This window comes from Amphiura filiformis, chromosome 16, assembly GCF_039555335.1.
Source record: "Amphiura filiformis chromosome 16, Afil_fr2py, whole genome shotgun sequence".
In the NCBI taxonomy this organism is placed as follows: domain Eukaryota; kingdom Metazoa; phylum Echinodermata; class Ophiuroidea; order Amphilepidida; family Amphiuridae; genus Amphiura; species Amphiura filiformis.
Window position 1 is genome coordinate 8,411,537 of NC_092643.1, and position 12,008 is coordinate 8,423,544.

The following is a 12,008-nucleotide window of genomic DNA, read 5'->3' on the forward strand; positions in this document are numbered from 1 at the left end:
ATCAGTACAAACTAATATTTAAATAGGAATCTATTCTTTATGCAAATCGCACATTATGGCTTTAATAGTATATAAACGTGTGCTGATTTTTTGGGGGAATTCCCTGTGGGTCGCATAAAGCATGACATGTTTTGTACTATGAAAAGAAACCGCAACTTTTGTTAACGTAACAATAGCAGGTCAGTCTTGCAAAATCGTTGAACTTGGCTTAACCAACTGTTTTCAAAAACACAAACCGTTGTAGAATTAGTTATTATTTCTTCTTATTTACCATGTTTACAGAACAATTCTGACCATTTGTCAGAAATGGTAAACTTTACATCCTGTTGACTTAGATAAATTATAATTGTTGACTTAGAAAATGATAATTATTGTTATTATTAGATATTATAAACTCGGTTACACTTAGCATATAATTGGATAAGGAAGTTTAGACGTAAATACTCGCTGCCTTTTGTATTAATTTTGTTATGTGTGTTTTAGCTATACTGTTTTAGTCGACTCCAATCCCTATGTGATTGTATGTTTTATCAATTCCACTTCCAAAGAAAAACAAGGGTCTAGGTCATATCATGGGGGATACGGATTGCTATACATTAGGTAAGTTTACGAATACTGTTAAAATAATGATTATTGAGAACATTAGTACAATTATATAAAGAAGCAATTTAAGGGGGTACTACACCCCTTGATATATTTGTGACTATGTTTTCATTTTTCTCAACAAAACAAAATAACACACTGGTAACAAACGTTATTTATATTATAGGGGCAAGGAATCCAGTTACTAGACTGGAATTTCAGTGACTCAAGACAAGCGGTACATTATTTATGATAAGAAAAGTACCGCTAGAATGTACCTAATTTTTTAAAACATATATAATGAACCACTTGTCTTGAATCACTGAAATTTTAGTGAAGTAATTGGATTCCTTGCCCCTATAATATACATGACTTTTGTTACCAGTGTGTAGTTTTTTTTTTGAGAAAAATGCAAAATCGGTCACAAAATTTATCAGGGGGTGTAGTACCAACTTAACAATTCAAAATTCCTCATCTTGTATTTTTGGGTTAGGTAATTTCACCATCTATCTATTTAGTGGAGAGGCCACATCGGTCTATCTGCTCTAGTTAAGATTTTCGTGCATCATTTTTTGACAAAGGTGCCAGCCGGAAAAGTGACGTGAGTTGAGATATTTGGATTGAAAAGTGTAGTTTTTGTGATTATTTTGCACTTTTTTTTACCAAATATGTCAATATTAAATTAAACAGCTATAACTTTAAATAAAGTATGAACTTCATATTTGCTGTTGTGAATACATGTCACATGTATTTCCAATATTAGTTTTTAAAAAAAAATGCATCTGTATTATCTCCATGCAATATTTTTGGGGAAATGCATTATTTTGATGATTTTACTCAACATATGAGGTTTTGTTTTGTTATATATTGAAAATATTATTAATAATTAATTACCTCTTTTGTTTTCATTATTGTAGTGGTGCGTGTCATAATGTTTGCATCAATCATTGGATTCCCAGTAGCAAGCATTTATTTAGGTAAGCAAGGCTTAGTAAGCAAATGATGTAATATGAGTATGTCTCACCAGGATTCAAGTGTGTCTCCGCACTAAACACCAATCTGACTTTCGTTTTAGCAGTGGACTTCGGGTATATATATAAATGCGCTTTTATAAATGCGCACGTGACATCTAAAAGTCGCCATACCGTGTTCAACGATGTAAGGTACCCGGATGTACACAAATTCCACACGCAAAAGTATAGGCGAAAATGACAGGTTACAAGGAAAATTGTTTTTGCAAAATAGTGGCATTGATTGCAAAGGGCAAAATAATTTGAGCGAAACATAGTACACTCTTTATTTGGATTTTCCATTACGGACAAAAAAAATTCATGACGGAAAAGCTAGATTATAGCTGATTTAAAAACTTGTATTTCATTATTTCCGTGCTAAATGGGCGTGTCAATTGGCCATATTGATGACGAAATGTGATTCTTACTGGCATTAAGGTCAGAACTGAGTAGCTGCCGATGATGTTATTTGATAATTTTTAATAACGTGATGATAGGGAACTTAGGGGGCTGTCATTTTCTTCGGGAGGAATGGGCCATGGATTTATTTATTTGGGAGTCAAGATAAGTATTTCCACTCCCCCCCCCCCGCAGTGCCGCCACTGAACACAACCCTGACCCTAATTTTAACTCTAATTTTAACGTAAATTGACGAAACTATAACTTTAGCCGTTTTCGGAATAATGACCCTCTCGAACTTAATAGGCTAGATGTCCCCGCCACGACCCCCTCAACCCCAACTTACTCATTCGCTCGCTCACATTCAATTAAGTATCAAAATGGACAAAAAAAAACAGATTCAAAATGTGTTTTTAAACACCTTTTTGTGTCTCCCATGCTAAATCGGTAATCTGTACACCCTTTGACGTACGATTTAGATAAATACGTAGATGACTGTACATGATCTAATCATCCCGGCTGGAAGATGTTGAGGAAGAGGTGACCAGGCAAAAAACAATGGAAATTGTGATGATGCGTGCGCATACTGTCAGGCATTGACGTCAGAAGTCACATCATCTATATACATCATGCTCATCATACGTTATATGACAATTTGACGTGTACACAATCACGTATTATTGTCATGGTATTATATATTGTAATTTGATTTGATTTGATTTGATTTGTTCGGGTTGTGACAACCCTGGATAACCCAAGAAAGCCTCTATTGAAGCTTATTTCCATTGGGGTCCATTTGAACACCGGGACGGGTTGGGAACAGTCAGGGGTTAACACCCTACTCTTTTCGAAACTGACTGCGAGATACATGTACAGGTATGGCTCTCTGCACACGGGACCGACGGCTTAACGTCCCCTCCGAAGGACGGAGTACTTTCATGATTCATTTACCCAATTCTAAATGAACCATGGGGGAGAGCGGAAGTCTAAACTTAATCTACAGATGTTCCCAATTAATTTCAGACTTTTTTTTTTTTCCAAGTCAATATCCCAGCAAATCGCCACCGCCGGGAATCGAACCCGGGACCTCATGCACCATTGCGCCACGCTCTCCTTTGTATACGTCAATTTTGTTCAGTTTGGTCCAAACGGCTTATAAAGTTTTACTTTACACGGAAGGGGAAACTTAGCAAAAAAATAATTATTTATGAGTGTAAAAGGGGGGAGGGTGGGTTTGGCCTTGCCGAAAGGGGGAACAAATAATATTTATAAAATTATAAGTAAGGCTAAGAAAAAAAGAAACCCTGTTCTACGGGCGGACGGACCTTTCAAGTAGGGTCGGTCGGTCGGTTTTTTGTTGTTGAAATAACCCCAAAAATCACCAAAATCTGTAAATAATTTGTAATTTAAGAAAATAAAAAAAAATTATTTGTACCGCTCCATTTGTTCAAAATCTGGGTCGGTCGGGCCCGTAGAACAGGGTTTTCTTTTTTCGTCGCCTAAGTACATAAGTAATGATAAATAAATAAAATGTCACGTCACGTGCGCATTTATAAAAGCGCATTTATAATATATAACCGAAGTCTACTGTTTAGCGTTGTCAAAATCTTCGGATGAATTCGTTGAGTTCACATTGCTCATGTTGAGATCACATTGATTCCGATCATCCATACCCAGTAAATTGCTCAAAATTCGTATCAAATTGATTAGGAATAAATAACATATATTGACCTTAAAAACAAATAAAAACAGCCGTCGCTCAATACGCGATATTCAAATTTCCCGGGCACCGAAAATGTCTGTGGCTATGACATCCCAATAACACAATGAAGGCTGACGACAATTGAGCACAAATAACCATGGCTCCATAGACAATTTCGGCGTGAGAATTTTGAATATCGCGTGTTGAGTGCCGGCTGTTTTCATGGTCAATATGAGTTTGTTTTAAATAAAACCATGTGATTCGTGCCTGATAATTGTTTTTCTTACATATACGACGTAAGGCATAATGTTGTAACTGCCGGATTGTTCCTTTAATTACCATGTTAACCGTTTCACAAACCTCAATGATTATAGCTGCAATGTTTAATATACTCAGTGGCGGCGCCAGGGTTTTTCGGGAGACGAGAGGGGGTGTTTTTTTTTCAGGGGTGAGCCAAAATCACCGAATTTTGCGGAAAATTACCTCAAAAAGTGGACATTTTCGTAATTCTGCGTTTCTGCGAGTTCTGACTGTGGGAGGCTTGTAGAATAACCTCGAGATCAGAGATAAAAAAACGACACGTGCACAGCACAGGTCCATCCTTGATAGAAATGTTTTGCTACAATTATATTTATAAAATTTTCATGTCGACCGAATTTTACAATTTGTTTCAATAAAAATATTGCAACAAATAAGACTATGAATCTCACGATCTATCCTTTTCGGGGTTCGTTTTTCAGGAGTAGAATACAAAGATGACTGTCCTGTTGAATCAATGATACCAGTGTTTCTCATCGTTCTTGGCGCGACATCGTTGCTAATCCTGGTAGTGTCCATTATGCTGATTGTGTCGAAGAGTTGTGAGAGCGACTGTTGCAAATGTTGCCTGGGACTTCTTTATTTCTCCTTGCTGCTATTATTTGTGGCATGGATTGGTGTTGGTAAGGAACATTAATTTGGAGATTTCTTTTGCTCCACAGCTCCGATATGGATTTTCTTACGAGACCGAAGTGACCAAATAACTATTTGATACAGTTTGAGAACGAGATAATCTTGTACCACATGTCACCATCGTATGGTGGAAATTTTTGGGCGAAAATATGTCATTTAGTTAATGGTAGTAAAAGGTGCACTTTAAAAGAAGACAAAAAATATCTATAAAATGATTCTTGGCGTAGAGGTAATTGCTGGATGGTCATGTTACATGAATGCAATTCTCGATGAATAGAGAAAAAAAGGAATTGTTTCTACTTCTTCTCAAGGATTCCTTTAATAATTTGCAATCATATATATATATATTTTAAAAGAAGTTTCATTTCTTAATTAACAGGTACATATTGGTATACTTCTGCCTTCCCAGACAGAAACGGAGATCCTTTCAGCGATAATTTCTGCCAATATACTCTCTACGCATATTTTTGTTCTCAAGTGATCCTGTCCTATTTGCTGCTGTTGCTTATCTTCGTTGGATGTTGCTTGATTTGCTGCGCTGACAATGACGATCAAGACGACGAGGTTTCTTCACCAGGTGGCTATGATGACTCGGGAGCAGTTTCTACGATACACCGTAGGACCCAGATGGCTTACTACATGGTCGAGAGAATTCGAGTTGTACAACTACAGACTGTTCACACATAATATCATACTGAAAGCCATATAATGACATTTGCTGATGAGGGCGCCCTCTATATTTGTCAAAATTCTGTTTTTACACGATTGTGGGGTTATGTACTTTAGTAAACTCACATACCCTGCAAAAATCAAGCCTTTAGGTGGTGTCGAAATTCGAGATTTTGAGTAAACCGCAGGAACCGTCGTTTTATTATTGATGGAAATATTACTAGAACGCTTACACGATGTGCATAACACAGTACGTACATGGCGTGCGGGCAGTCGTGCCATATCAAAAGGTCCGACACGACTCACGTTCGAATGAGTGGCTCGCATTGGTGACATATGCGCTGGTATTAAATAGGAATTTTCTTTGTATTGCCTCGTCTGTTTGAGCCCAAATTAAAAGAGGACATATCTGACAGTGACAACTAACATTTTATACCAAAATAATACAATGCAATTTCTTATGGAAATGTTATAATATGGCTTTAATACGCGTCAGTGTAGAGTATCTACCATTGTCTACCATATCTACCTGAAGGAAGTGAAATTGGAAAGGGGTCAGTAAAAAGGTATTGTTTTGGACAATCCATATTATAGGTTTTGTCAAATAAATAATCTCTTTAATGAGTTCACGAGTATATATTGTTCTTTAAAAGCCCCATTAGTATAACCAAGATTGATAGAGTTCCCCCAACTGTTTTGGTGTTGTCGCATGGAAACTTTTGTCTTTTGCGAGAGTCTAACCGAATGGTCCCTTTATCATCCAATATCAACACCCAAAAAGTGGAATTTTATATGCATTTGCACGAAGTCTGCAATATTTATTATGGTCAAAAGCTTTGACGTCGCTGCTTTAAAAAGATATTCAAAGGTCTTGCGTCGGATTTTTTTCTTGACAAATGGCCCGAAATTTTTATATTTTACTATATGAGCGTATACAACAACGATCTGAACATTAGGATCGAAATATTAGTCGGGCGGGTGCGATCGTTTATTCAAAGATATTGTCACAAGGCACCTAAAGCCTTGATTTTTTCCAGGACATATTAGGTTGCTATATTACTAAAAACATTGACGGCGTCCTCCTCAACAAAAGTTATTATGGCTTAACCCCTAGGCGTTGAAGTCGCCACAAATGATGTGTAAAAAGATGTACGCCATCTAAAGTAGTCGCTCCGATAAAGTGAATACAAACACGACAAAAAGAGACTTACAATCAACATGATCAAGGAAACATAGTTAGGGCACTTGTTTATGTTTTTTTTTTTTATTTTATTTTTTTTTTTTTATAGATGAGCGCAGGTATCACAACCCACCCTTTTGTGCCACAAATAAATGCGTGCCAACATTATTTTCCTAGATTGTGGTTCCATGCAAACTGTTTCACAGATGGCTCCTCCTAGAAGAAGTTATTATTAGTATGAATGTCACACACTCTTTCAAACAATCTTTTCAAAAGTAGTATTTGGGTGTATTATTGGTGTAAGATATTTATAAGTGAGAATAGTGCAATGACTCCAGATATTTATAAGTTAGACTAGTGTAAAGACACCATTGAAGAATAAAACAGCTCACGGAATAATTTGTTGGGAGTGATAATGTACAAAATAATGCACCACTATGCGTCTAATGCGTAAGTAACAAACATGATAAATAATGTTTCTTTCAAATTCATAAGTTACAAATGTCACATTGTTTAAAATTACTTATTCTTAAGAAGCACAAGGGCCAGATGATTCATGACCCAACTCAATTCAGTCAATGTTTCTACACAAGCTGTTTTAGGACTACTTGACACAATTCAATACTTTGCTTGTGATCCGATTTTATTGAAACAAAACGTATGTATAGTAGCGTAAGGTTGATATTCTGAAAACGGGTATGACTTACCCAATAATAAAACATTAACCAACCCATTTGGGTTATTTATATGTTACCCAGCGGTTGGGTAAAATGGCACTTTTACACAACTTTAAATTTTTAACCAAGTTTGGTTTTATCGAACCAAATAGGAACCACATAAGCATATTGCCACAAAAAGTAAGTTTTTACCATAGAGCTGTATATAAACACATATCAAAAAGTGATTACCCCCCCCCCCCTTTAAATGAAAGTTAACGTTTTATCTTATGCCAAATTTGGGATATGTATCAAGTAGTTGCCCTACCTGCTCTTATCCGAAAAAAAAATATAAAGTCCTATACCTCCATGATAATGAAACCTAGGTGATCTCCAACATATGAACTTGCGGTAAACGTAGAAGACCTATTTGATAAACACTAGCATAGCAGCTAGGTTAGTGAAAACATAGTCTTCAGGACTTGGACTGAGACTGTGATAGACCAGGGGGTTCCCTTCTCGGATATTGACGATCACGAATCTTGGATCGAGAACTGAGACCATCAACGGAATCTCATCAGAACGTCAGCTAATCACGATCTCCAAGCTTAGACAAGTAATCTTAGCAAAAGAAAATGTTTGTAGTAATTTTAAGTTTTTAATTTTAAGTTAAAACTCCTGCATGATTTTGTAATGTGACGTCATTGACAACCATACTGCACTAATTAATAAATAATCAGAACTTATTTGACACAATAAACAGTGTTTGGTGTTACGTGAACTCGGTAGTAGGTGATTTTGGCCTGTCATTTTAACCGGGCATTTTAATGACCGTAACAATGTATGTGTATAAAATTATTCATGTCATATCGATATGGCTATATATTTATTTGCATTAGATATGTTTTATAATATTAAATTAATTATTAACCAAATTAAAGATAACAACTACTGGTTTCTAGAATTCGGCATGGGCTAAATCATTATTTACTTTGGAATAATGTGTGTAGGTTTTTCCCAAAAGTAGTTTAGATAAAGCAAACTATTTCAACTGGTACGCTACGTGCAACTTTGAATTTCATTTATCTATCATCGGTCTGCAAGTGGCACATTATACGGTTACGATTGTTATCAATGCCATATTTTTCAGGAATCGTTTAAACCTACTGCACATTTCAAACATGGCAGGCTGTTGCGAAAACATTAAAACATGTTGTAAGTACATGTCTATTCTATTCTACGTTAAAAATTTAAATTTTCAATACTTTTAAAGTTTATTTTATAGTGTATTGTTGACCAACGTGACTGGTTACCATTACTATATAGCATCTTCTAATGATACAATCAACGAATACAAGCTTTATCGTAAGTGCACTTACGATAGTCTTGCAATGAAGGCTACAGCATATCAGAACTGCTTAAACTGCACTTACGATGTCTTATTTGAAGTACTTAAAACACAGTATTAAACTTCACAAGTGAAACGCGATTTAAAAATGTATGCTTTCATGCCAGTATCTTTTTCAAATTCATCAAAATCTCCCGGCCAGTTTACCAAAACTTTTCACTTGCGAAGTTTAATAATGTGTTTTAATTATTTCAATAAGATATCGTCAGTGTACTTTAAGCAGTTCAGTTTTGCTGTTGCCTAACTTGCCTCCGGGACTTGCCTGCGCTGCATGACTAACATAAAGTGGCATTTGCGTCTCTCTTTTAGCACTGAAAAAGAAATAAGTTAAGAATGCAAGACCATCGTAAGTGCCACTTACGATAGCATTCTTTACAAGTTTCAGGATGTAATGCGGCTCATACACTATCAATTTGATTGACCAATATCAAAAACCCTAGATACAAGATTATTTACCATTGTTCACTGTACATATTACGAACATTAATAGTGATTTTATTGTCCAACCGTCATTAAAATCAACCTAGGTTAGATCTCTTCAATATTTTGTATCCATTCCTGCATCTAGGGTCCCTAATATTGATCGTGTATGGGCCGCATTAATTTGATATCAATATATTACACAATCATGATGAATATAATTAATAAAAACACTGCAGACTACCAGTATCACGCTGTATAAATGTCAGTAATTCCACAAGAAACATTTATGTGTTCTTTTTACAAATCTATTGGCAAAACTATCTGCTCTTGGTTTCACTGGTAAGCTGCTGAAGTACCTCACAAATCCCTCCTTGTGAGTCTCGCTGAATGGGATTTCATCCACTGAAAAACCTATTGTAACGGATGAAAACAGCACACAGCATTCTACGTTAACATCAGTTTGTGTTCTTTATTTTATACATGCGGCATAAAACCCTGTACAATAAACAAAACAAATTGAATACAAATTTAAGTCTACATGTCGAGCAAAGTCGTATAGTGATACAAAACAAATACTTAACAAACTTAACAATGCATATGCATACAAAATGTATATAATTCATTATACAGTAAGGATAACCTTAAGCTTACAAATGCACGAAAAATATTAAAAAACGACATATCGGTTTAGCGTATAAAAAGGAATATAACGAACGTTATGTAACTCGATAACCACTTTACATAAATCAACAATAATATTTTCAATATTCTAAATCAAGCGATAATCATTGCGTTACAAGATGACTTTACACAATAGGCCTAATCAAATAATTGTAACACTCTGACAAACATGTAATTATTGATATTAATTAACATGATATTTCCAAATTCATACAAAAGAAAGCCTACCAATTATCACTATCACAATTGTCTTCAGTTTCATATAGACCTAGTAGGAATACAGAATATATCGATCGCCGAATCGGTTAATACACTATTCTAAATACAAGCATCAAACGTTTTTATTTACACGAAATCAAATATAACACAATATAGCACAATCGGAACATTAGCTTACTCATCGTCAATGAATCTTTATCATCTGTTTATGATAAATTACAAAAAGGATTCTTTCTGAAAATACCTTAATTTAAATCGAAACGGAATAACTACATTTGAATACAGCAAATTATAAGCAACAATATTGGCTATAAATACAAGTACGGATTGCATAAGAAACTTGTAGGCCTAATTGGATTTTAATATACATAATCATAATAAATGAACATGTTTTGATGACGAATTAAAATACTACTATTTACTTCTACTAGCACCATATCATGCACATTGAACTTCATTCATCAAACAAAACTATCAATATGACCAATTGGGTGTAAAGCCTAATGAACCTATTATCCTTTAATAAGCTATCATACAATCAATCACAGTCTATTATAATACATAATTCCACTTGGGTGAATTAGTATTATTATTTACATCACAAAAACCTCAATTAAGATTCAATATCATCTCAATCTTAAATCACAGCTATCTATCTCAAATAACTTAAACTATACCATGATACAACATCATGATCTTTGATTTTAACAAAAACAAATCAATTTAAAATGGTTAAATTATACAAATTAATTTAACAAAAGTTCTCTTTAAATAGGCCTTTCTCTACTCAGCACTGAATGTTTAGGGTTTGATAAAGAATCTGAACATCCTAAAACAAATCTACTGAAATGCCTAACAAAAATAATACAATAAAAATAAGATGTTATATTATTTTACATTTCTATTTTTACTTTCCAAAATAATGATGAGTAAAGTCACTTGGTTTCTGCCTATATGAACTACAGGTAGCATTATGCATGTTATATGCAAATCCCATGAAAAGAGTTGGCCAATGTTTGCACAAGAATGACCAAATTCTAAAGGCTAAAAATTCCTAAATCTTGACATAATAGACCTATTATGCTAATTTATCTTACTCAAAAGATCTGCTGGTCTGGGTGTATTTTGGGCTATGGTTCGTTGGTTTCAGGCCCAATTCAATATTTGGGAACATAATAACAATGATAGACATGCTTTAAATGGAACAACTTATATAACAATAATACACCTAATTTGGCATGATTTGGGTGAAAGATCTGGAACTACATTGCCAGCTACTCAGTGATGCCACACCTAGATTTTATATTTACTTCCTTGTTGACATCACTAAATAATATAAAGATAGCACTAGCCTATCTTTTATTATATAAAACTTTCATCGGAAACTTTAACTTTTGTAAGACAAAACACTTGTGAACATACTTTAGGCCTATTTTCATGAATCGCTAGGCCGAGTTCATACACAATTAACGTAAGCTAACATACACAATTAACTAACGGAAGATCATGTGGAAACACATCTAGTTTGATCATGATTATTTACTCAAAAACAATACCATTGTTATTCCAAAACAATGCATCTGATGATTTAGATTAATTTTGCAATTAGCATTCAAAATCATCATCTTTAACTAACAAACCGTGCGCGCACACTTTTTCACTATAAATCTTACAAATCTGATACTAACAGATTTCAACATGACTCAGCACCAAGTTTTAGATTATAACACAAATAGTGGTAAAAATAACCAAACTTTAACTGATTTACTCTAAACCATGAATCAAACAGTGCTATTTCACTTGATCAACTTTCTTAATGAAAAACAATATAATTAAAGGAAATGTTAACTTACCCTGGCCAGATACTTTATGGTAAACTTTTTCACTTCTTGACTCCTCTGAGGTGAGATGGTGACTGCCCAGGGTTGAACGAACACAAAGCAGAAGTACATTGACATGCAAATTAGGCTAAGGAACAAAGTTTTCCAAGCAAGGATGCCAAATGAGGGGGCTATTTAAGGCCTAATAAATGTGACAAAACCACATGTCACACACTCCCCTGCTTAATGTTGTCGTCCGCGACAATCAGCATCTCATCTCTCTTTACCTACTATGTCTCATTAAATTA

The 12,008-nt window shown here is 34.7% G+C and overlaps 1 protein-coding gene across 1 annotated transcript; it reads left to right on the plus strand.

Moving 5' to 3' along the window:
• Positions 1–442: 442 nt before the first annotated feature.
• LOC140135488 (uncharacterized) lies at positions 443–6,582 on the plus strand. Its single transcript, XM_072157004.1, has 4 exons — positions 443–600; positions 1,500–1,559; positions 4,434–4,634; positions 5,024–6,582. Exons 1-4 carry the CDS (start codon positions 573–575, stop codon positions 5,329–5,331), a joined length of 597 nt encoding a protein of 198 aa, XP_072013105.1. The 5' UTR covers positions 443–572; the 3' UTR covers positions 5,332–6,582.
• The last annotated feature ends 5,426 nt before the right edge of the window (positions 6,583–12,008 follow it).

Excerpts from the sequence above, each read along its gene's own strand:
- LOC140135488 (XM_072157004.1), top strand. The coding sequence starts at position 573 with ATGGGGGATACGGATTGCTATACATTAG. Across the intron at positions 1,560-4,433 it reads AGTAGCAAGCATTTATTTAG|GAGTAGAATACAAAGATGAC; the intron begins GTAAGCAAGGCT and ends TTCGTTTTTCAG. Across the intron at positions 4,635-5,023 it reads TGTGGCATGGATTGGTGTTG|GTACATATTGGTATACTTCT; the intron begins GTAAGGAACATT and ends CTTAATTAACAG.